The sequence below is a fragment of the Silurus meridionalis genome, chromosome 16 (assembly GCF_014805685.1).
Source record: "Silurus meridionalis isolate SWU-2019-XX chromosome 16, ASM1480568v1, whole genome shotgun sequence".
Taxonomy (NCBI): Eukaryota; Metazoa; Chordata; class Actinopteri; order Siluriformes; family Siluridae; genus Silurus; species Silurus meridionalis.
This window is the reverse complement of record NC_060899.1, coordinates 7,976,871-8,003,343: the sequence shown is the minus strand read 5'-3', so window position 1 is coordinate 8,003,343 and position 26,473 is coordinate 7,976,871. Positions and strand designations below refer to the sequence as shown.

Here is a 26,473-nt window from a genome sequence, read left to right as displayed (position 1 = left end):
TTTTTTAAATAAAAACATTTTTTCATATTTGTTTGCCTAAAATACTGGGAACTTGTGCTCTACTTTGTCTTTACTTCTCTGATTCTTTAAGGTCTTTACCCAAGCCTGGAGGAGCTAGGAGAGTACATGGGACTCAAACTCACTAGTGATGAGGTGCAGAAGAACTTGGCTCTTATCCCAGCTGCCGATAATGTGAGTGTCTGCATGAGTGAGTGCCTTTGTATGAGTGTGAGTGAGTGTCTGTGTGAGTGCCTCTGTATGAGTGTGTAAGTAAGTGTCTGTGCAGTGTGTGCCTCTGTGCAGTGTTTGTCTCTGTATGTTTGTCTGGGTGTGTGCGTGTGTGGCATCTGTGTGTGTCTTTGTATCAGTGTCTGTGCGTGTTTGCAGTGACTCAGTACTGTATTATACACCATGTGGTCATCCTTAGCATTTAAAGGAAGTAGATGTGTAAAGTGTGACTCTACCAGGCCAGCTCCTTATCCCATGTTTTGCAATACTGTGTTTTTGTAAATGGAGAACTAAACTTAGTGCTAAGACCCTTTATCAAAAGTACTGTTATGGAAAAGTACACAAGCAACGCAAAGTAGGTCAATGTTATTAAAAGGAGAAACACATCCAATCTTTCGGTGAGGGCATATCATGAAAAGCCAAACTTCAAAAGCCACAGAAAATTCCCTGGCAAAGTTTTGTTTTCTCATGTAAATTGCTTTTGAAAATATTTAGTGATAGATAGAATTGTGTGAAATGTTTAGTGAGCTGATATATCACCCAATCTTAGATTGACTCATAAACCTAAAAGCATGTGAGATCAGCGAAGATGGGTGTTTATGCCCATATGAACACACTCAGTTTATGTTTATTTCCACTTTGTACATCTCCACTGATGGACCAGCTGCATTGCAGCGTATATCTGTATACATGCACCAAATATCTGCTTACTTTAATTTGCTCTTGCTAGTATCATCATCTCTTCCCTGATCTTGGTGTTGTATTTTGTTTCTCGTGTTTACTTTCATCAGCTTAGATCTTCTCCAGATCTAAGCTATGTTTAGAGATGTTATCACCAAGAAAGAGACATACAAACAAAAGTATTAGGACACAAACTTTTCCACTTGTTTGTGGTTCCTCCTTAAACTCTTTCATTTTCTCTCTGCAGCAAGTTGCAGTGCCATCAGAAATCGGGGGCATGGTACGCCCAGTGACGGGCAATGATGTGGGCATCAGGAGAGCTGAAATTCGCCCAGGCCTGAGGGAGGTCATCCTCTGCAAAGACCAGGATAGAAAGGTTGGCCTGCGGCTGAAAGAAATTGACAATGTGAGTAAATCTTATTAGCATGCAGTGACACGGTGGTTTGTGGGCTGCACATCAATTGAGATTCTAATGTAAACCATGGTGCTGTGGGAAGATAAGATTCTTCACTAACGACTCAGAGGTTGTGGCTTCAAATCCAGACCTGACAGACTGTGAGCATTGGGCACTTGGGCAAATGTTACTTACTCCAGGCATAAAGTCATGCGTGCATTCAGATTATTTTGTAGTAAAAATTTCAAATTTTCCCTGTGTGACAGGGCTTTGGCTATACAAATCTAAATAAAACCCAGCAAAATTCTAGTTCTGTAACTACCCATCTTTTTCCTTCTAGGGTGTGTTCATTCAATTAGTGCAGGCGAATTCACCTGCATCTCTGGCTGGACTGCGTTTTGGAGACCAGGTGCTGCAGATCAACGGCCAGAACTGTGCTGGCTGGAGCACAGACAAAGCGCACAAGGCGCTGAAGGCAGCAGCCGAACAGCGCATTGAGCTCGTGGTCCGTGATAGGTCAGTCCAGTCACTACACTTTACACTCTGTAAATGTTAGTCAGATAAGCTGTTTTTTTTAGTAATAAACCTATATATTTTGTCCATATATAATACTTTTAATTAACAAAATTAAATCTAGATCTGTCTTGAGTGAGTGTTGTTGATGCCATAGATTTGTACACTTACCATTCATCTAAATAACCTCTTAAAGGTTAACCATGCTCCTCTAGTACTCCGTGTCCTGTACTATGTTAGTGTTTTCCTTTGCTTTAACACAACATACAAAAGGTCTGTCAGGTGACCAGCTTATAGGGTAATAATGCCAGCACCTTTTATGGGTAAGTAAATATTTGTGGAGTGCAAACAATGAGATCTTGCTGGTATTAATCCATTCAGTTACACACACAATGGGCTATTGAGAGTCAGTGGTGTCTACATGGTCTCCAGGAAAATTAATTTAAACATATCTCACAAAACAAGGATTATTATGTACTTTGCCTTATAACTTCCTGCATGAATGGGTCTGGCTCCACCCTATGGACACTAAACATGCCTGGTAATGTAATAATCATAATGATGTTTCTGAATTCTAACTCTGTTTTGTTTAAAAGGGAAGGTACTTTAATGCAATTGTAGTACAATATCATTCTTATCGTTGACACATGCATCTACCACTTCTTACAGTATTAAGTTCTTGGCTGACACTTTTCTTTGTTGTTGACCACAGGCCCTTCCAGCGCACAATCACCATGCATAAGGACAGCACTGGCCATGTTGGTTTTATATTTAAGTCTGGCCGTATCAATTCTCTGGTGAAGGATGGTTCTGCTGCCCGCAATGGACTTCTCACTGATCATTACATTTGTGAGATCAATGGCCAGAATGTCATTGGACTCAAGGTAACATAATAAAGGCCATCAGAATTGAAATAAACTTAAATATTAATATAGTTCATATTATAAAAATAAATAAATAAATTATATATTCGTCTAACTTTATTGTGCATTTCTCCAAGACATTGGTTCTTGCAGTAATGTATTTAATTGCTCATGTTGTGTTTTCTCACAGGATCCTCAGATTAAAGATATCCTGAACACATCTCCCACCGCTATGACCATCACTATCATGCCTAAGGTTATCTACGAGCATATGATTAAGAGGTTAGTGCACTAATACAAATATTACTTTGTTAGTGCAGTTGTATTGAGGTTATATTGAACATATAGCAGTTACATTATAAATAAATAAAAAGCTTCCCCTTATGAACTTTAGCATGAAACTTTGAAGAGTAAATAGCAGGATAAGTACAGAGAAAGTGATTGTATAGAATATACTGTATGTTCAAACGTATATAGAAAATGCTTATATCATATTTACAGACTATAGAAACATAAAAGCTTATTTTCTTTTTTCTTTGTACCACCCAAATTACAATTGTAAACCTTGCAACAACAAAAAAAAAAAAGACAAAAAAGACCCAGGACTGTTGAGCATCTAGAATTATGTATCAGATATGAATGGGAAAACATTATTTTTTCAAAAGTCCAGCAATTGGTCACCTCATTTCCCAAATGTATATACGCTTTTAACAGAAGATGGGATGCTGCACAGTGGTAAACATTTGGGCATTGTCCCTTAAAACTTCCTTAACTTTTCCTTAAAATGCTATGTTATCAGTTTAAACATTTGATATGGTATTATATATATTATTTATTTAATTTTTTTGTTGACGTTTTACACTGCATCCCAACATTTTTGGAATTAGTGTTGTATAAAATGTGCTGGTTTGTTGTGTTCATATCAACTTGTAAAACTCATAGTGCTAAATAGTAAACCGCTTTTGCTTTTACAGGATGTCAAGTGGCCTGCTGAGGTCTTCAATGGATCATTCGGTGCCTGAGGTTTAATTCTTTCAAAACCCCTAGCAGAACATCTGCAATCTCCATCAGGCCCTTCTAGCACATGGCTGGTCTGTGTTAGAATTAATCCTTTCTTCAATCATTTTCATGTATAACATCAGAAATTTGTCTTTTTCTACTTTAGCTGTTCTTGTATATCTATTTTTTTCTATCTTCCTTGTTACAGTTGCATTGTCTAATTGTATTTTATATGTAACAATAATAATCCCTGAGTATTAATGACTTTGAGATTCATCTTTTATCTTTTTTTTTTTTTTTTTTTTTATACTTGCACCTTTCGATTAGTTTGTAGGCAATGAAAAATAAGGACTAGGTTTGTACTTGGGCTTCCGAAGACAAATAAGGATTGCGGGCATTGATTTCCAAAATATGAAAAGTCACCCACTATGCACAGGTTTAATCAGTCCCCCTGGTTGAGAAATTCAAATTCACACCTATGTGCCAAGAAGGACTTTCACTGCCACACTGTAAACAAGGTTCATTTGATAAGTCTTTGTTTTAAGAAATATATATTCATTTTAGTTGTCTTTTTGAAATGTATAAATCATTGATTACACTTTCTGCAGTTCTGTAAATTCTATGACAATGTATTCAAATATAGCCTCAACATACTTGTAATAAAAGTATATAAATGATCATTGTGGTATAACATGGTGTTATATTGTTGGCCCCAAACTCAACTCCCAAAGTTACATGTGTTTGGGAAGCTGTTCAGGATAAGGTAAAAAAACAAACAAACCCTGTACTCAGCAGAATAGTGAAATATATGTTTAAATACCTAAAAGTATAATCATTTAAAAGCAGAAAGAAAGGATTATATACACCATGCTTTTTAATAGTCTTTTTTTTTATACAGTATAGTGAATGAAAATGAAATGACAGCTGTGCACAAGGATTCCTGTACACTCTATTATTATTACTCTTAAAATAGCGGTTTTACAGTAGGGAACATACTTTATTTACATATATTTGTTGGCCAAACCAATAGACATGACATTATAAACATTGCAAGAAACAATTTTATTGTTTCACTTTTAAAGTAAATTTTTGCACATTGCTTGGAAGTGTAAGATACATTCACACGTATCACAATGCTGGCATATGACATTCTATTTTATTGTATGCAGAGACAAATACCAAACCTAGGAGTTAAAGCTCAGCTTCAATTTATTAATGGAGGAAATTAAGGTAAAGAGAGTGCTATTTAATACTTAGCCTTCCATACAATGCAAAGATTGTGATCCTGTGAAGGTTTGTAAAAGATCTGGGTTCAAACTGGCTAATGCATTCATTTTCAAATTGTAAGTGTTTGTGTGTGTGTGTGGTTAATTAGAATGGAATTATACTAGCAGATTTGGAGTAAGACATTAAGATGAAAAATATTGCAACAAAATCAAGAATAACCATAAAGCACCATTTTAAGCACACACAACTGAAGCCCCCTTGCTTACATACAACATACAATCCTTTAGTAGAATATGGCTTTACAGCAAACTTTAAAGGCCTTATTAGTCACTTCAATGCAAACCTCTTGCTTTCATCTTGCTATTAACAGCATTGAAGAACATTTAAATGGCTCTTTACTGGCTCATAAATTAGAGGTAATTGATTGATGTCAAGTTTGGACCATCCCTTGTGTATCCAATATCCTTTGACCATTTTGAAGACAAATAATACACAAAAGCCACACAATCATTGTGAAATTCGAAATTCTAAACATGATTAAAAAAAAATCCAGTTTACCTCATATGTTCAGTGTCATACAATCACATACATGTGCTAAAACAGCCAGAGTGATGCTAGCATATTTACTTAAAACTGCACACCACAGATTGGTGAAAGTTCTCAAAACACACTGCACAACACAAAAGATTGTCATGTGGTTTCAGGAGAAAGCAGCAAAAAAACAAAAACATCTAAAAAAAATCGTATAATCATCTAATACATAGTCAACTGACAGCACAAACAGTGACTCCACACAGAGGGGAGTGTAGAGGAAAAGGCAACTAATGAAGGTTGTAATCATAGATATACAGTAGAGAGATGTTCACAAGAATAAAACAGTAATTTCTGATTTTAGCAACTGATTTGCACTTATGGTTATCATTTGTTCTTTATTGAGAACATGTACATCTACATAGATGTACATGATTGGGTCAGTTAAAACTGATCTCTGTGAATATCTGCCCTACAAATATTAAACATTGCATACACACTAAACTTCAAGTAACTAGGTGATAAAGTGAATTTTAGTGCAAGTGATATCAGTAAAGTCACACCACATAGCGCTGATTCGGTTAAAAGTAACATTTCCTGGGGGGACTCGGTCACTTTGGTAACACAAAACAAAAAAACACCGGTATAATTACAGTACAGGGACTATTAACATTAACAAATGATTGAAGTGCAAAAGAAACATAGTGTTCTATAGATGTCTCATATAGACCTGTTCTGATAATCATAATTAAGCATCATTATTATTACTAGAAACATAACATGATTGCTTGTTCTCCATGCATCCTTCAACTCTTTAAACCTAGCCTATCTAGCGGCTCCTATGCCCTTTGATAGCAATATTCTTTGTCTTTCACTCACTCATTTTGGTTCAGAATAACACAATAAAGCTAATATGTTCCATGTTCTTTTTGCCTATTGATTACGCTTTAGCAGGAGAAGCCACCTTGAACTATGTAAAGTTTATAAATCGATTATCAGTACTATAATGAGAGAACTAACCATGCACCTACAACTGCTGCAGCAATGATCATCTCCAGTTGTTCAGGTGCTTCAGCTACACTGCACAATAACACCACACAAATACAAACACACACATATCAACACACATATAGGGTTTTTTTTTTGTTCCTTTAAACCCCTATCTTATAAGATTGGACCAAAATAGTACACCATAGGATCAGGAGACAGGAAGACAGAGAATTAGACATTTTGTTATTTTCCTCACTCCTGAAACTACCAAAATATTGTTCATGTCTGTCAGGACCATTTGCTGTTTCTTGTCCTGCCAACTAATCAAGAATAGTTGGGTTAGAGCTCAGGTTTTGAAAGTAAAAGGTACCATTGTATAAACCCAGAAAGTACTGACATAATTTCAGTAAAGATTTATCGGTAAAACACTTCTCATTTCCTTCTGCCCTATATCAGGACTATGTAGTATATCAAGATTAGAGTGATGGTTACGATTTAACTAATGACGAAGCAACAGTGCTAATCTTGCCTCCTAGCCTGGCTGTTCATTAACACCCCACGGTCTCTGCCAGTCTGAACTGCAAACAGCACTGTGAGCAGCTTGATGATCCTCTCTCGGATACTCAATGTTTGATTTCATATATTTATTCCTCCTGGCCCGCCTCCTCCTGCAGGGTAATGGCGCAGACCTCCCCCTCGGCGCAGGGAGTGCAGGGCTACGGTACAGCAACCGCGCAGCAATGACCCAATGTGGTACATGGGATGGCCTCCACGCTGTGGGCCTTGACAAAGCCATGCTACTGTGGGTACCACTGGCACTGCCACAGCTAAGAGATCCACTAAAAAATGACGGCTCCAATAGCTCTTAACAGGCATGTCACAGTCAGAGTTGTTTGCGCTCACTGATTCATTGTTTTGGTCTTCTTCATTATCAGCATCCACTTCTACAACAGTGACCCCATTGATGCTGCCTTGTGAGGCTAAACTCTGTGGCTGGGTGGTTTGTGGGATGGTCTCTTCATTCTCCTTCACTAATGGCACAGGGAAGGAGGTTGTATCAGAACATGAGGGTGGATCTTGAGTAGTAGGCTTTAGTGCAGCATCTGTGTCTGGCATTATTGATGCAGTGGGCAATATAGCAAAAGAATCATCAACAACAGCCTTTGTCACAGCAGACTGAGTGCCACCTACTGCCAGAGCTGATGCATTGGAGATAGTGTCTGTAAAAATGTTATTCCCTGCAGCTGTGGCTGTGATGACAGATTCAGTGGTGACTGAGTCTAGATCGTCAACCTCATCTGACAGCCAGGTAGAGTTAGGGCTGCAGGCCTGAGAGCGGAAAGTGCGAACCTCAGCAATAGTGTCCAAGTCCGAGCCAAATGCAGCTCCATGGGCTGGGGCTGGTCCACAGTCATATTCTGTCTGAATTGCCTGTTCTCTTAGGTGGTGCAGGTAGAGGTGGTGATGTGACAGGCAGGGGTGGCTGAAGCTCATGGCACCCTCACCTCCAGCTGTTCTACCCAGGCTGCAGCGAAATGGCAGCATCCGTGTCTCTCCACAGCACAGTGCATCGCAAGTAGCTGAGTGAGGCAGGTGTGAGCATGTGTTTAGCAGCGATGCCGTTTCCTCTGATAGGCAAGCAGCCTCCAGGAGCAGGTCAGCCCTTGTGACTCCACCCCCTGCCATTTCCCCACAGCACACAAAACCACTGTCCTGAGTACCCTCGGCTGACAAGCAACATGCCACATCTGAGCCACTGCCTCTTTCATTGCGTTCGGGTGGTGCAACCTCGCCCAGTTTAGTGTAGGTAGAGCTGCGGGTTAGTGAGCGGGCGGGTGAGCCTTCACCAGAGCCCACTGACCCCTCACCAACCCACGACCCTGCCCCCACCGCGCCACCCCCAACTGGGGCCTCTGTAACTTTTGCCACTCCGGTTTGTGCCAGCTCCATGCTCTGCAGCAGGGATTCCAACTTATGATTCTGGACATTGATGTCTTGGAAACACTTCTGCACACCCGAGTCTGCCTCACCCAGGCTGGAGCGAACAACATCGACGACCTGCTTCAGCTGCTGGATTTCCCGACGTGCCTCCTTCAAAGCAAGTTGGGCCTCAACGCGATGGCACTCCTCCTCAATCCAGTCCTCCTGCATTCGGGACAACTGAGTTCGCAAATCATCTATTTCTGTGTCTCTGAATGGAGAGCAGGAGAGAGGTAAGACAAGTTTATTTAATTGTCACAGTTTTTTTTGTAATTCAACTTGCTTACAGTGTTTAATATGTTATAAAGAAAAATTAACAGTAAAAAAAGAAAGGTGACAAAATATGTTAAATTAAGAAAATTGAAAAATAATAAAGTGGTAAAAACATCTCAAACACAGAGATAAAACTTATAAAATAAATGAATTTAGTTAGGGATAGCTAGAGGAGGTGCAGGTTATCTATCTTAATAGATGAAAAATGAAATAATGGTTGAAACTTTTTTCCAACATTTTGTGAATGCATTTGCTTTGGTAATTGAATATTTCACATTTTACCTTTCCTGCAGTCGTTCAACAGTTTCTTTGAGTCGTGCCCTCAGATGTCTGATGCACACCTCTTTCTGCTGCAGAGGGGTCAGGTACTGCTCAGGAGGAGGCGGCTTAATACCATGGTTATCTGTGCAGGATGTGTACTTCATATGGTGCCTTGGGAGAAAGAAGTACATTTAGATAAAGTTTAAGCAATTCTCTCTCTACATAAGGTTTTGAGCAGAATCTATATAAGCAGGCTATTGGGTTGTACAATGTAAATGCTATTAACCTTTCATAGGACTCCACCTTTAATCTGAATGCATTAATTTAATTACTTATGTGCATCAAACCTGGGGGTGGGGCTGCAGTCACTGCCCTTGCATGAGCCTGAGTTGCTGCTGCTGCTGAGAGAGGCATTGCCATAAGGATCACGGTTACTGATCGGTGCTGGACTCCGCCTACAGCACAGGGGGAAACACTGTTAAAGTAGCTTCTTTATAATGAAGATATACAACACAGTCCAATAGTTAAGAGGAATTTGTGATGATTATAGGCACTAATTATACACAAAAAAAATCAGCCATAAACTACAGCCTAGCGGAGCATAACAACAAAACATGGGCAATTACATTACTAGGACTAACATGCCACAACTTGACAGGGACCACTATCTCCTAGGAAATAAGATAACATAAACACACAATCATAATATATAATAATAATTATATATATATATATATATATATATATATATATATATATATATATATATATATATATATATATAAAAAAATCTTATAAAAGTAAGTACACCCTTCACATTTATGCAACCATTTTAGTATACCCTCCCAAGGAACAATACTATAGACATGAAACTTGGATATATTTTAGAATATTCAATGTGCAGCTTGTACAGTACAGATTTACTGTTCACTTAAAATAACTCAACATACATCCATTATTATAAAAATAACTGCTAACAAAAGTAAGAACCGTAATTTCCGGACCATTGAATTTGAGTATAAAAAAAGTATTTTTATTTTTAACATAAATAAGCCAAACCTGTCTATAAGTCTACACTAATGTACTTTACACAGGCTTTAACGAAAGACACGTTACACACAGTGTAACGGGTGAAATATGTTGCGCCTCTATAAGAAGCATAGCGGTATTTTGGGAAAAGGCCGGCACTGCATACTTCCGGTATTACTGCGTGTGTGGAGACGGAGAATTATGTCCTTATTATTTTCTGATGCTCATTTCTAAGTTTCTTTGACTAACCCATAATGCTGTTGCCAAGAAAAATAAAAAAGCACGAGTTTTGGAAACCTGTCTGTGCTTATATGATTTGTGTTGCAACTGGAGTTTTAGTAAGCTCTCCCTTCACCCAGACTACAACGGCTTGTATCTAAACAGTAGCCGACCAAGAAAGTCATTGTTTACTGTCTTCCTCCTTTCCTTTCACAACTACATTGGTACCTTGACGTACGAGTGCATTAATGTACGAGTTTTCCGAGGTACGAGCGGTCACTCGGTCGATTTTTTTGCTTTGTTACGCGAGCAAAAATTGAGGTACAAGCTCGAGACGCCACTGCTAGATGGCGAAGCGAAGCCAGAAAGCGAAGATTGTGAAGAAAATTAAGATAAGCAAAGAAGAAAAAGTAAAAATTGTAAAGTTTAGGGATACGTAGTGTACAGGAGTGATAGTAAAAAATGAGTTTTCCCTCCGCCTCCACACACACACACACACACACACACACACACACACACACACACACCCCACCGCCATTTTCGTTAGCTCAAGTCGTCTTATCTCCAAGGAAAATACACTGAATAAAACCTTATTATATCTTTACATACTCTTTCTATTATGTTTTTATACAAGATTTGTTATTTAGAAATGTATTTTCCAATTTAATAACATGAAACATAAAAACGGGGTGTCATTTTGAGGGATGGAACGGATTAATGCCATTTGAAGTATTTTCAATATGGAAAACTGATTTGATGTGCAAGTAAATTGAAATACGAGCTCGTCCACGGAACGAATTCAACTCGTAGGTCAAGGTACCACTGTATTTCTCTGGGGAGTTTATCACACAGGTGAGGTGCGTTTTTTCGTTTCCGTTCAGATATTTAATTGGTCTAATGTTATGGGGTTCAGTTTTTTGGCTTGAAGTTTGTGAAACCGGGAAAAACCGAGGAAAAATCCATAAATTAGCCGCTTCGTTGTTTAAGCCATGGGGTTCAAAACGTGGGAAAAAAGTAGCGCCGTATAGTCCGAAAAATACGGTACACCCTAAGTGATAACAGCTGTTTAACCATGCAAAGCCACATGTCCTGTTCATTATGTTCATGTTTTTGTCTGCTTGACAGGACCTTACAATTTTGTGTTTGTTTTATTAGAGCAGTTAAAATTTGGTGCTTTGAGTACTATTCTCTCATACTGACCACTTGATGTTCAACATGGCACTTCTTGGCACTTCAACTCTCTGAGGATTTGAGAACTAGAATTGTTGCTTTCCACAAAGATGGTCTAGGCTATAAGATGATCGGTAACACCCTGAAACTGAGTTACAGTACAGTGGCCAGTTTCATACAGAGGTTTCCCAACTTTCCCAAGATGGGTTTCACTCGGAAAAGGCCTCGCAAGGGTCGATCAAAGAAGTTGTGTCCTCATGCTGTGCATCAAGTGCAGAAGCTGGCTTCAAAAAACAGACTTTGTGTGCTGGCAGTATTGCTTTAGAGGTTGAAGCGGTCAGTGCTCAGATCATATGCCGCACAGTGCAAGAAGTTGGTTTGCTTGGCCGTCATACTAGAAGAAAGAAAGCCTCTTCTGAATCTGGCTCACAAGAAAGCCCACAGTTTGCTGAAGACGATCTCTCCAAGAGAATTAATTACTGGAATCATGCTGTGGTGATGCCCTGGTGAGAAGTTCCAAAAAAATTGTGTCTGGCATGGTGCATGGTGGTGGTAGTATAATGGTCTGGGGCTGCATGAGTGCTGCTGGAACTGGGGAGCTGCTGTTTATTGAGGGAACCATGGAATACAACATGTGCTGTGACATTCTGAAACAGAACATGATGCCCTCTAAAGGTAAAGGTGATGGAGTGACCAAGTATGCCTCCAGACCTAAACCCTATTTAGCACCTGTAGCAGAAGGTGCAAAGGTGCCTTGTGTCTAATATCCAGCAGCTCTGTGATGTCATTATGGAGGAGTGGAAGAGGATCCCAACAACAACCTGTTGAGCTTTGGTCAATTCCACTGGATTAGGGCAGTGCTGAATACGATGATGTTTACACAAAATATTGGCACTTTGAACTTGTTTGTGTACTTACTTTTGTTGGCAGTTATTTTAGCAGTAATAGCTGTATGTTAAGTTATTTTTAGAGGACAATAAATCCAAACTGCTATAAAAGCTGCACATTGAATAAAATATATCCAAGTTTCATTTCCATAGTGTTGTACCTTGAGAAGATATACCAAAATGGTTACTGAAATGTGAGGGGTGTCCTCACTTTTGTGAGATACAATATATATATATATATATATATATATATATATATATATATATATATATATATATATATATATATACTGTATATAGTTCAGTCAAAGTCAAAAACGGTGAAATGAGGAGAAAATTCATGCCAGTGCAATGCCAGAGAGAATCAGAAAACAAAAACACTGGAAAAAGCACAAGGAAAATAGGTTAAGACCATAAAAATGGGGAATCGATGGATGATGCTCTGACCGACAGTGGCGCTCCGGAGACTTTGGTGTCAAATATCCGCGGCTCTGCCTCATAGAGACCATAATGCCTGCCTCCATGGGGGTGTAGTCTAGTTCTATAAACCTGCAATAATCAAAACTGACCCACATACAAGAACACACTATTACTCACAGGACTCCTCATAACTGAATAAACCCAAACGCCTGTAAAGTATTAGGATGCTTGTCTTAATCTAAACAATCTTGTTATATAGATTTATTTGTTTAACCAGACACCGATCTTGATTCAAGCTTCAGGCAAAGTATTAATGGTAAGAAAAAAGGGTTAAAAAAAAACATTTTGTGACCCTGATCACCTGAAGCAAAAAACTCTATATTAAGTAACTATTAAACCACATTAAACAACCAAATAAATAACATGCATTTAAACCATATTTTGCATGCTTACAGAAGATGTAGTTTTACTTCTACATTCAGTTGCAATGTGTTCCTGAAATATCAGTGCTGATATTTTGTTATATTATGACCTTTTTACAGAGACCAAAAAAATTCTCACTGTAAGATCTTCTCTGAAAATAGGTCATATGCTTTATGCAGCAATGAGCTGCAGTTAACAAAAAAGTAATAAGAAGAGAGAGGAAAGAACATACTGACCCTGTAGCCATATACAAATTTAATAATTATAGGTATATAACATAATATTAGCTATATTACAAAGATAGTAATATATATATATATATATATATATATATATATATATATATATATATATATATATATATATATATATATATATATATATAATTTAATGTGGCCTACTGCTGATGCTACATGATTTACTAATTGGATAATTAAATAAATGACCAGGTGTTCTAATAAAGTGTCCAACAAGTGTATATTTTAAAGTAAGAATTCCTTATTAGACCTGTTCTTATGAACATTGTCCCTTAGACAGGAATGAATGTTCCTGCCTTTTCTGTGATTAATGACATTGTAGGTATAGCCTTGAGCTAAATCTTTGCAGGCACAATCTGCCAGCTCTTCAATCAGACTCCTCACCTTAAGTGTCTGTCGCAGAAGCAGAAAATATTAAACAAAGCAACAGGCAAAGTACTAGACACATACCACAAACTATTTTTTTAAGGGAAGATTTAGGAACAAATCCATTTTAATTTTCCCCTCAGTGAGGAATGAAATCCCTTGGAATAAATTGAATGGAAGCAATGTTCATTTATAGGTTGAGAGACTAGGAACTGTGGTAATGCTACAGAGTGGCTCATACTGTCAAGTCTAATGAAATAATAATGCAGAGTCCCAATGCAGGCTGCAAGATCATTTGTATATACACCAAGCAGAACCAACAGTTATCAATGTGTATCATCAAAAGTGTTTTTTTACAGCAAGAAACTTAATGAGCCACAGAGTAGCTTCATCTCCCAACCCATTTATAAGCAATGTTCTATTTAAAATGCATGCCTTCAACCAGCTTACTTCTCCCAGAGCTGTAGGAATATGTATAGGGGTAGATATAAATGTACAGCCAAAGATGCAAAAAGAAGTGACAAAGCTGAAGCAAAAAAATGCAAACATAATAAATCTGGTATCAATATTGATAGCAGAGTAGGAGACAGCAGGGACAGTGGTCAGCATTAGTGTGTTTTATAAGATGGACTGGTTCAAGCCCAGTACTAATGATACTGTGTGGTCAAAGAGATGCTATATTTAGTTGTGCAGTAGTTGAGCGAATAATAATAAAAAATTGTTATAATGTTATTAAATTCTTTACTCTCTAGGTATTATATTAGACTTTTAGTATCTCTGTCACACAGATCTTAAGTAAGAGTTAAAGCAGCGCCTACAGACAAAACAGCCACTAAGGGGTGCAATTTCCCATTATACAGATGGAAGCCATGTGTTGGCCCAACCCTTAACCAGTCCCTGACCACTGTATTTATTCAACTTTTTGGCTAAGAAAACAAGGAATCGTAACTTTTTGTTTAACCGTTTAAACATAAGAAAATAAGAGAATGTTAATTAAAAAAAAATAATAAATAAATAAATAATAATAATAATAATAACAATAATAATAATAACAACAATAATAATAATAAAAACCCTTACATAAAAATTGAGATTTAGAGATTGTGCACTTAGTAAACTGAACTGATAACAATTTTATATCGTCCTGGAATCTTCTGTTCTTTAAAGCTGTTAGCTGAAAGCTTAAACATGCTCATGACCATACTTAATCAACATAAACCTGAGTAGCTCATGTGTTATGTTATAATTTTTATTTGTGTTACATGGCCTATGCGATTATTATTTTCTTTCGCTAATAGCATAAAAAATACCATAAAGTATTTGCATGCATTACATATTTCTGACTTTTCTTATGATTTAAAACTTTATCTTTTAGATTCCTATCCATGGCTATGTAACATTCTTATTTACCAATGTCATTGGTATTATGGTACTATGTTGATAACCTAATCATGTTTCAAGATCCACCTGCAATCAGGACAATCCTCACATTTAAAGACATTTGGATATACGTTGTATTAATATTGTTTATGGCACTAACAATGTAGTTGAAAATTCTCTATATTCTTTTCAACTGGCTTACCAACTGGGTTACCAATCGCTACTATCCAGGTAGGGAGAAGTCTAGCACATGCTTTCTTTAAGACACATAAAGTCTGCCAATATCATCTTTTTAGATTTCTGTTCATGATACGTGAGTGGGACACTGAGAGGGAAAAACTGGTCGCTTTTACATACATGCCAACAACTGAAAAGTGTTGCTATATATAGTTAATAGTTTTCAAAAAATAGATGCCCTGATCAAATTGGATATTGCTAATTAGTAACCAGAATTACAATCTGTACCTTGTCTAAACAATGCTTCTACAACCCTGGTGTGTTACAGTAGGGGGTGGTTTTAGATTGGACCTGGCTTCATGGGTAAATTGCAATTTTCTATAACTACAGTAGTGCTCTCTACTATAACCATGCCCTGTGTAGGGTACTGAATCTGAGGCTCACGGAGGAGGTGCAGAAGAAGAGGACAGTATTTGCTGCAAGCGCCATTTGGGCTGCAGGGCCTTCAGAGGATTGAATCTGAGGAGAAAGACAAGACAGAGAGGCAGAGAGCTGGGCACTACCAGACGCAAAGCTGTGCTTCTAAAAATCCTTATTTTATTAAGTAATGCTGACTCTACTTTCACTACTACAAATACTTTAATACAAATATTTATATCTGCAAATATTTTACAATCACTATGCAGACACGTGCAATCATACCTTACAGATTTGAAGACAATCAAACCAAACAGCAACTCCAAAACAGAATGGATCATTAGCATGGTGTTATGTTTCAGTCCATTGTCATTTCTGTTTTACTAATCTAATCAGTAATTACATTAAAGCATCTTATATGAGAAGCAATTTTGGTGATTGGTTCTAGGTACAGCTGGCCAGCTTTAAAGTCTTTTACTCAGCAACTTAAGGCAATCATCCATCTTCTTGGGGAAAAAGAGGCAAAGAGCAAAAAGTTAAAGAGCTGGAATAGCTGAGCAGAGAGAAGGAGAATGAAAGACTCGTTATCTTTAGTACAGCACAGAAAATAAGAGAAATACACCAACCAGGCATTATATTATGACTAACTTCTTGCGGCTTCTCCCATTAGGGGTCGCCACAGCGGATCATCCGTATTTATGATACGCATGTTTGATTTGGCACGTTTTTACGCTAGATGCCCTTCCTAACGCAACCCTCCCCATTTATCCGGGCTTGGGATCGGCACTAAGAGTGCACTGGCTTGTGCAACCCTAATGGCTGGGGTTGGTTCTCTGACCGGGCTGCAGCGGTGAGAGCACCACATCCTAACCACTAGACCACCAGGGAACCAGGCATTATATTATGACTACCATTCAGGTATAACATTATAACCACCTGCCTAATATTGTGTTGGTCCCCCTTTTGCTGCGCAAACCATTCTGACTCATCAAGCATTAACAGCATTATCTTATTTAGCAGTTTGAGCTACAGAAGCTCGTCTGTTGGATTGGACCACACAGGCCAGGCTTCGCTTCCCACATGCATCACTGAGCTTTGGCCGCCAATGACCCTGTCACTGGTTCACCACTGTTGCTTCCTTGGACCACTTTTAATTGATACTGACCCCTGCAGACCGGGAACAGCCCACAAGAGCTGCAGTTTTGGAAATGCTCTAACCAAGTCATATAGCCATCACAATATGGCCCTTGTCAAACTTGCTCAAATCCTTATGCTCACCCATTTTTCCTGCTTCTTACACAACATTAAGGAAAATATGTTCACTTGCTGCCTAATATATTCCATCCACTGACAGGTATCATGATAGATAATCAGTTTCATTCACTTCACTGCTTTTAATATTATAAGGTCATAATGGTATGCCTGGTCTGTGTATAAAACTGAAAACCTAAATCTAAATCTAAAACTGCTAAATAAAATAAATCTTCAAGATACAATATACAGATATCTTGACCCAAAGTTTCGGTATCCAAATTCACAGTTTAGTGAAGAATATAGTCAAAAGGAACAGCATACAATAAGTCTTATTTTGCATGATCAAAATAAAAATGCTGAGCAATATAAAGCAAGAAAGACATGAATAATTTTTAGAATAAAGCAAAGAGTAAATAAAGGAAGGATAAAGAGTGCAGCCTCAGAAATGCAACAGGAAACAGATTAGAGAGAATCAGAGCCAAAATAAAAGGTCAGCAGCCTACCTTCGGGTCCCAGAAGTAGATCTCTTATTGACAGGTGAAGACATCGAGGCAAGCTAGCACACTCTCTGCAGTTCTGTTTCACTCCTTTCCTCCCTCTTTCCTCTCAGCACAGCTTAATCACCTTAGCTCAAACCAGCCTATGAAAATAAAAAAAGTAACACACGATGCAGAATTGCAGAGTTGCCACTGTAACCTTGAGCATAACTTAATGTAATATCCAAATTTGATCACTGTGCTTTAGAGTTTAACATTAAACTTTTACACTGTACCAATCTGCAATATAATTACACATAATGGATTTTTAAAAATTAATTAATATTATCACTTAAGACTAACCAGAATGTAGGAAAGTAACAAAAAACAGAATCAAAGAGGCATTTGTTTGACACTGTTAATACAGGTTTCTGAGCAACTTCTAAATGGGGGGTTGTGTAAGGAAGGGCATCCAGCGTAAAACACCCCAAATCAAATAAGCAGATCACAAACAGAAATTTCATACCGGATCGGTCGAGGCCCGGGTTACCAGAGAATGTTGATGGAGAAGTATATAGAAGGTCAGAAGGAGTTGCATTGTGATTTTTATAGATTTAGAGAAAACGTACGACAGGGTTTTGAAAGAGAAGATGTGGTATTGTATGAGGAAGTCAGGTGTGGCAGAGACGTATGTGAGGGTGGTGCAGGACATGTATGAGGACAGTGTGATAGCAGTGAAGTGTGCAGTAGAAATGACAGACTGGTTCAAGGTAGAGGTCAGATTGCATCAAGGATCGGCTCTGAGCCCTTTCCTGTTTGCAGTGGTGATGGACAGGTTGACAGACGAGGTCAGACCGGAGTCTCCATGGACTATGATATTTGCATATGATATTGTGTTTTGTGGTGAGAGTAGGGAGCGGGTTGAGAAGAGCCTGGAGAAGTGGAGATACACGCTGGAGAGAAGAGGAATGGGAGTCAGTAGGAGTAAGACAGAATACATGTGTGTAAATGAGAGAGAGGACAATGGATTGGTGCAGTTGCAGGGAGAAGAGGTGGAGCAGGTGGATGTTTTTATCAGTGCAAAGTAATAGAGAGTGTGTTAGAAAAGTGAAGAAAAGAGTGCAGGCAGGGTGGAGTGGGTGGAGAAACGTGGCAGGAGTGATTTGTGATTAAAAAAAAAGCATATTTGCAAGAGCGAAAGGGAAAGTTTATAGGACTGTGGTGAGACCTGCGATGTTGTATGGTTTAGAGACAGTGGCATTGAGTAAAAGACAGGTGGAGCTGGAGGTAGCAGAGCTGAGGATGCTGAGATTTTCATTAGGAGTGACAACGATAGGACAGGATTAGAAATCAGTTTATTAGAGGGACTGGGCATTTAGGTTGTTTTGGAGACAAGGTGAAGGAGGTAAGATTGAGATGGTTTGTTTATGTGCAGAAGAGGGACGTGGGGTATAGGTGGAAGAATGCTGAGGATAGAGCCGCCAGGAAGGAGAAAAAGAGAAAGGCCAAGGAGGAGGTTTATGGATGTGGTGAGGGAAAACATGCAGGTGGTTAATATGAAAGTGGCAGATGTAGAGAATAGGGCAGTATGGAGACAGATGATCCGCTGGGAGCAGCCGAATGAAGAAGAAGTATATGGCAAAATGCTCAGTCATGTTAAGATACCACAACGAAGAGGAAAGTGATAAGCAAATAATAAAAGAAAGGTAATTCCTTTACTATTTTCTAATTATTTTTCAATAAAAAACAGCTGTTCTTCAAACCCATGTGAACATTGGGAGAATGTGTAAAATTACATACAGTACTAGGAGCTCAGTCTGAGGTGGCGGCACCACCACTGCACTACTATGTTGGGCTCACAAAAGTGATATGTTACAAATTTCAGTCCTAATGTAATTTGTTTTGTAGCGTATGGCTGAAAATACCCGCTTGAAAATACGTCCTAGGTTCTTGCTTTCCCAGGACACAGGAACAGGTGTACATATCTAAAAATGTGTGTTCTCTGTGAAGCTCTGTTATATCAAGGCACCTTTATAGATGTAGAAATACACAGCACACCTTGCTGTATACAACTTTAAACACACCCTGCTAAATAAAGCTGATGGTGAAAAGGGGAAGCATGCATCAGTGAATTATACCTCTCTGTACTGTACTGTACACTGTAGATTTTCTGCAAGGGTTTGCCTTAACTGTGCCAAAATGCTAAAACTGGTTTACTTGATGACTATGCATTCTCTCGGTTATCTACACCCCGGACAGTTTTGCTACCCCGAAAGAACTCTGATGTTTGGCTCTTTGAACAAGTAGTCCCTTGACAGTATATTTTCTTACTTTGTACGGTATTTTTACAGATAGACTTCATCTGTGTTATAGGTATATACCGCTCAACAAATTATATAAGTCAGCATAAAGCACTGCTGACGTTGCACAGTAGTTTCATAGGAAAGATTTACATTTAAGAATGTCTTAAAGAGCATCTAAATATGAAATGAGGTATGGTACCTGTCTCATAACTGCAATAATGCACCCTGGGACTCCCTCTAACATGACTCACTACCACGCTGAGACAAAGTGAGTCACTCCTTTCCACCATCCCCATACGTCCCACACCCCCCTAACTGTGTGCACACACAAACACACATGCGCATGTATGCACACACAGACACACAAAAACATACACACTGGTGCCTCTGACATAAAGGGTCATAAATATTCACACTAAAGGACATAGCTTTAAACAATAAAATCCAGACTCTAGCATTACCTCCCAAGGTTATATTCATCATTTCACATCAAAATGTGCTGTATCATCCTCCTTTACAGTGACTCAGGTGACCTCAGTTTGGTCTGTAGGAGAGAGGAATAGCAGCCCTGAACACAGTTTGCAGATGAAGTTGAGTTTCTGTCATTCACTATTTTACCTTTTCCCTTCAGGTTTCTATTACAGATAATAAACACACAATGAGGGTGAGGCTTCGGGACCCAGATAAAGCCAATACCATTTAATACAGGATAAAAGCCAGAGATAACCTGCCCTTAGTGGGGTGGCATACAGACCACAGTGAATTTGCTAGTGAGCATGCTTGTGTTTTAATGATTTATTACTTGCGGAAGGGATTATGCTGAAGCAATTATACTCATGCTGAACATTTAATAATGTCATCGATGTAAGCAACTGACTCAGTCTTTTAAATACTCACATGTAAACAAAGTACATTAAAGAAAACTGTCTGGTTCAGCATAAATATTAGTCTATAATCATCTATGCCATCATATAAAAGCAAAGAAAAGAATGGCCTTCCAACTTGTTGTGGTCTTGTGCTGTTTTATCTTCCCCAATGTTTCTAGGTGTTGTGTGATACAGATTCATGCCCATACAGCTACAAGAGATTTCTTATTGATGTCAAGTGAGGGAGTATGGGGTGCTTTGTGTCTTCATGGAGCTTCAGGAGCATTCCTAAAACATGTTTGGGTCCTTTAATTTCAGTGAAGGGAAATTGTATACAAAGACTTTCTGTACATTTGTGTTCTTTCAAATTTGTGCACCAGTATTGTGTAAAACAATAACAATAAAAACATTTAGATGATAAAATACTGCTAAAACCAGTCAAGGGAGTGGCACCTTCAACCTCATCCACTAATATAGTGTTTAACCATAGCTTTAATCATGTTGTCATACAGGCTACTGGTTTAATAAAAAAAACACAAGAAGAAACAGACATTATATAAAGCTAATGTACCTGTCCCATATCGCTAGTTATAAGGCTTATTAATATTTTAGGACCCAAGGACCAAAAATGAATCATGGTTTGGGTTCACATTTGTTGCTTTAGGGGCAATGATCACTACAAATCAATTTATTCTAACAGATCATCTTTATTCAGTCATGGATAAAGAGCACCATTCCTGTATTTAAGCACTACTCCATTAAAAGTAGAAGTTTTATTGTACTTTAGAAAAAGCTCAAAAGCAATTACTTTTAAATTGTCTTATGCATCAAAAGTAAAATGACTGATCTATGAACATATTACTCATTTAAATGCAATGTATTGTTGCATTCTGCTTCAGATCATACAATTTCAGGAAAGAGTTTTCTATTTTTATAGGTAGTGTGAGAGTAGTTTTACTTATGACTGAGTTACTGGGTTATAGTTGTGGTCTTTAGACAGGTAATCATTGAACTTATGCTTTCACTTCAGCATAAAAATGGCATAATTTACTGAATATAGTGGAGTAAAAAGTAAGATATTACATATTACACAAGTGTGGTGAAGTGAAAGTAAACATTACCCAAAATGGAAATGAATTGAAAAAGTACATATGCATGAGAATTGTCCTTTTTTGCAGCACTGAAGTAACAACACAAGGTATTTTTTGCAGAGTGAATTAGAGTCAATATTTTTGAATTTGGCTGCATAGTCAAATGATGAACAATGGTGTCTCATGACATCTATTAGTACAGATTTACCAGTTCCCAACATGCTAAGAGTGTTACAGACTTTTATATTATTGCCTGACATGTGTTCAAACTATAATCCGACTAGGTAAAACATCTAACTATTTTCCTAGATTTCATTCTAAATTGCTATGCTATACCGCAGATTCCCAATCCTGATCCTGGGGTACCCTCTGTCCTGCAACCGTGCAAGTAATCAAGGAATGTCCAGTAAATGCAGTTGATGTTGCACTGTCCATGATTAACCTGTGCTGTGAATATATCAAGTGCATCACATGACTAAAAACCTATTTTGCTTTTATTTACACAATAAGCGTTTTTAGTAATGACAGTAGACTCTTAGACAAAGGGCTGACTTCCGAAATACACACAAACACAGCTGGCCTTTAGCTTTGATTTAAACATACTCAGATTTGTATGCATAGTTCCCCTACTTGTAGAGGACCTTAAGTGTCGGGTTGACTAACTGTAATTATATGCAAATATGTATACATCACATAGTAATTACTAATCAGATAGGTTGAGATATTAGAATGGATGCTAAAATGTAATATCTACTTGCCTACAGGGTCCATGCTATGTCTCTCCCAAGGAAGAATCTATCACCACAAAAAATATTTACATGAATTACACCCATTATCATCTACACCTTCTGAATTGCTGCTGGTAATGTGTTATGGTTGTGTCATTGAAGATAGCTGAAAGTTCCTAGCTCCAATGCATAGAAATCAAGAGGGTATTTAATTCTGGGTGATCACCCTGACGTAACTGTCACTGATATGCTGCATGATCCTACAGTCTGGGCTACATATAAATCAACCCAGCTACATTTCCTCTTACCATAAACTTTGGGTTTTTCTAGGACAAAAGGTGGTCATCGAGAATCACAAATTTCCCTTGAGACGAAGATCGCTCTATCTATCTATCTATCTATCTATCTATCTATCTATCTATCTATCTATCTATCTATCTATAAATACTTGGTTCCACATAAATCTGAAATGATCTGCATTAAGTTTTGACATATGCATATGCATATCATCTGTTGTGGGTGCCAATACAGATGCAGATGTAGGTTTAGCTATGAAAGGGACTGCCCTTTACAGTGTAGCTCTATGGATAGACTGGTATTAGTAGTATTGAAAATACTACAAAAAATGGTGCTTTGCAGTGGATGGCAATGAATGCACCGAGGAAGGCATGCACAGAAAAACAAAACATATGAGGCTGCACACTGACAGGGCCGAAATACGTTTCCATGGAGACGGACACTATTCCAGAATGTGATAAGTGCAAAGTGTAATGATTGGGTCTGAACATGCTGTGTTAGTCGAGTGAGCCACAGCAGAGAACTGACCAAGAAACTAACAGGCCTTAAAAAAATTCCAATTTAGTTTGTCCAGCTACCAAAAACAAATAAAACTGGGTAAACTATAGCCATTTTTGCTGAGAGAAAGGAAATCGTTGCTAAAGTACTGCTATTAAAGCAGTGTTGCAGGCACATTTTTTTTAATGCAAGATAACAATAATAAGACATGTCAAGTACTAACAAAACCGCAAAATATCTTACCAGATGGCAAAGATGTTTTACCAGCTGGACTAGCTTTGGCCTGTGTGATGGCAGCTGGATTTTTCAGCAGGATAATTATTTTGTACATAAGAATGTTCTTATAGTAATGTAAGACAAAAATAACAAGCTCTTAATTGGGAGAAATGAGAAGAGACTAATCTTTCCAGTGATTGTATAGGACAAACATCTTGATTGTGCATCTACACCTATATACAGTTTGAGTATTGTTTATAATTAAGGGCATTTCATAATAATTCGCATATTTCCGACACAAGTAAAAAAATATGCAAGGTCACACCAGGCCCTATCACCCAAAGCATCCTGCACCTGTCACGACTCATGAGGGACAGAACCTGCACACGTCCAGGCGTCAGTAAACCCACCTTATTGGAGGACTTACAGGAAAACACATCCACGCAAACGCATTTAAGACACTTGCAGCAGCAGCAGCATCAGGAAAAGAGCGCACCGACCCGCACTCTGCAGCCAAACATCTGTAGTCCGCATTCACAGCTGCATCCGATTAGACACTTCCAAACACAACACTGCAGCCCTGATGGCACCAAAAACCAAGCAATGCTTACGTGCATTATACAATGCTGTAAACACAAATCCCCTTTGCTGCATTTGTTGTGTCCTTTATGCAGTCCTTCGTTTGTCCTACAGGATCAGTATCACATCACATTGCAGCCTTTCCGACACATTCTGCATACAGTACCTGTTTACCGTCTTCCGCGTTTGGTGCAGGATTTCCCGCGTCTCGTGTAAGAGCTGTGGTCGCGTTTCCCCCGCGCAGCTCGGGCGCAGATTGCACCGAAAGCGCGCAGAGGGAAGGCTGGCGGGACACGGCGCCTGTGCGTGAGATTTGTTTGCAAACGGTGCTGGGGAAAAAAAAAACCCATCACAGATGAGACGAAAGCAGACGCGCAATATTACGTCAGGTCTCCTTAAAGAGGAACGCAGCGCGATAAGAAAGTGAGAGTGCACCGGAGCTCGTGCTGGAAACACGCTGTCCCCATGCACGTACACACTGGCTGTCCCATTGGTGTTTAGCTGGTTGTCCCTTTGGTGTTTAGCTGGTGTTTAGGCCGGCCTTTGCAATGAGTAGATAACGCGTTTGTTTTTGCCCACCTTTTTCTCGTTCTTGTCCTTAGGTTCTCTCTTTGTTAGATGAAGTTTCTGAGATATTTTTGGTTGTGATTGTCATACTCATTTATTGCATTAGATTTATTGACCAAACCTTGTGAGATAACCCATGCAATCTGACATTTCTGCCCGTTTCCCACGTTTCCATCGTTGATTTGAATGGTTGAACTCTTGAACATTGAACAAAATCATGCCATTGGCTTGAGTTTGAGTCTTGGTACTGACAGAAGCTGTCAGGATTTTGGACATATTGTTTTGTGTTTCCACCAGGCAAACTAAATTATACTAGGAATTAAAGAATAGGGATCACTTTACAACAAATAGACTGAATTGAAAACACAAAGTCTGTGAAGTGTTTGTGGTTATTATTTTAATTTAGTTTTATTTCTATAGCGCATTTAACAAAGGACATTGCCCCAGGTAACCTTACAGAGATAAAGAGGTTATAAAGACAGAATGTATGTTTAGTGCCTTATAAGCACCATAAGTGCGTTATTCATTTATCCCTATTGAGCAAGTGGATGTTGACTGTGGCAAGGAAAAACTACTGAGATGCTTTGAGGAAGAAACTTTGAATAGAACCAGACTCAGAAGGAAATTATATAACTATATTATATTATAGTTATATGAATAGTTATATATTCTAACTATTATATAGCTATTCATTATAGTTCCATCATTGTTGAAGCAAACTGTTGTGATGGACATGTACAATTATATGCAAATGCAGTAAATACTGTTGATATTAATTACTTTCCAAACCCATCCTCATAGTTCAAGGATCTTTAGACTGTTTATTTGAAACCATTCCCAGCTGCACAGAGTGGTTTCCAATTGAAGAGAACTCCATCCAGAGGTAAAGTGCAGTGATGAATCAGGCAGAGCCGAAGAAAAGAAAGGGACAGGATCACTATTAACTGATACCTTAGGATCATGTTTAACTAAACAGAGAGAAAGAAAGAGAGAGAGAGAGAGAGAGAGAGAGAGAGAGAGAGAGTGTAGAGGGGTGACACAGAGATAAATTAGCATTATTAAGTATTTTTATTGTTACATAAATGATTAAGACACTCCACAATGTGACCAGGGTGCAAGTAGGGTCTCTGGCAAGACTAACTATAGCAGCATAACTAAAAGGGGAGCCAGAAAGTATCACAGACATAAGGGATTTCTGGGATAAGAGACAGCCCACCACACCACCATCAACAAACCTGAGTGACCGTGTAGGAGTGGGGGAGGATGAGAGCATCCATATATTCCAGTTCACCAAAACACTCTATTTATTGAGAATTTATTGGGAGCCAATGTAGAATGCCTAATACATTGGTGGTCATATGTCCTGGTTCTGGTAAGGACTCTTGCTGCTAACTGCTGGACTAACTGAAGCATACTAATGCACTTACTAGAACATTCAGACAGTGAGGCATTACAGTAGTCCAATTTAGATAAAAAGCATGAACTAAACCAGACTCAAAAGGGGAACCCATCCTCATGTGGGTGATATGAAGAATGTGATTATGAATCTTAAAAAACAATACAAAACACCAGAGGAGAACTAAGCAGAACGAAGTAAACAAGCATCCACTGTCCAATGTCGCTTACACATTCCTCAACATTATTAAGATTATATCTCCAATATGGCTTTACTGTAACATACAAATATGTATCTTTAGCATAACAGTGGAAGCTAATACTATGCTATTAATAATTTTAACCAGAAGTAGCATTTATAAAAAATAAGCAGTGGGCTTAAGACAGATCCTTGCAGAACACAAAACTGTACCTCAGTAAGTAGAAATCATTCTAGAAACATTCTCTTGTCTAGCAAGGAGAGCGTTATGATCAATGATGTCAAAAGATGCACTAACATACTAACATACAGGAGACAC

General features: G+C 38.4%; 2 protein-coding genes across 7 annotated transcripts; one reads left to right on the top strand and one right to left on the bottom strand.

The window, feature by feature from the left end:
- The first annotated feature begins 64 nt into the window (after positions 1-64).
- LOC124399006 (syntenin-1-like) lies at positions 65-4,356 on the top strand. The gene is made up of 6 exons (XM_046869624.1): positions 65-192; positions 1,157-1,315; positions 1,644-1,819; positions 2,529-2,700; positions 2,870-2,961; positions 3,654-4,356. Exons 1-6 carry the CDS (start codon positions 127-129, stop codon positions 3,706-3,708), a joined length of 720 nt encoding a protein of 239 aa, XP_046725580.1. The 5' UTR covers positions 65-126; the 3' UTR covers positions 3,709-4,356.
- A 365-nt stretch (positions 4,357-4,721) lies between these two features.
- snphb (syntaphilin b) lies at positions 4,722-24,427 on the bottom strand. 6 transcript variants are annotated; one of them, XM_046869619.1, is made up of 8 exons: positions 23,825-24,075; positions 20,180-20,262; positions 17,443-17,579; positions 15,713-15,787; positions 12,693-12,809; positions 9,288-9,395; positions 8,962-9,111; positions 4,722-8,617 (listed from the first exon to the last, which is right to left on the bottom strand). In XM_046869619.1, the coding sequence occupies exons 3-8, from the start codon at positions 17,484-17,486 to the stop codon at positions 7,063-7,065; spliced, it is 2,049 nt and encodes a 682-aa protein (XP_046725575.1). In that variant the 5' UTR covers positions 17,487-17,579; positions 20,180-20,262; positions 23,825-24,075; the 3' UTR covers positions 4,722-7,062. The 6 variants fall into 6 exon arrangements, with proteins under 6 accessions (XP_046725575.1, XP_046725573.1, XP_046725577.1 ...); XM_046869617.1 differs by lacking the exons at positions 20,180-20,262; positions 23,825-24,075 and adding an exon at positions 24,160-24,427; XM_046869621.1 differs by lacking the exons at positions 12,693-12,809; positions 20,180-20,262; positions 23,825-24,075 and adding an exon at positions 24,160-24,427.
- Positions 24,428-26,473: the final 2,046 nt, after the last annotated feature.

Excerpts from the sequence above, each read along its gene's own strand:
- snphb (XM_046869617.1), bottom strand. The coding sequence starts at position 17,486 with ATGTCTTCACCTGTCAATAAGAGATCTACTTCTGGGACCCGAAG. Across the intron at positions 15,788-17,442 it reads TCTACTTCTGGGACCCGAAG|ATTCAATCCTCTGAAGGCCC; the intron begins GTAGGCTGCTGA and ends CTTTCTCCTCAG. Across the intron at positions 8,618-8,961 it reads GTTGAACGACTGCAGGAAAG|AGACACAGAAATAGATGATT; the intron begins GTAAAATGTGAA and ends CTCTCCATTCAG.
- LOC124399006 (XM_046869624.1), top strand. The coding sequence starts at position 127 with ATGGGACTCAAACTCACTAGTGATGAGGTGCAGAAGAACTTGGCTCTT. Across the intron at positions 193-1,156 it reads TTATCCCAGCTGCCGATAAT|CAAGTTGCAGTGCCATCAGA; the intron begins GTGAGTGTCTGC and ends TTCTCTCTGCAG. Across the intron at positions 2,701-2,869 it reads AGAATGTCATTGGACTCAAG|GATCCTCAGATTAAAGATAT; the intron begins GTAACATAATAA and ends GTTTTCTCACAG.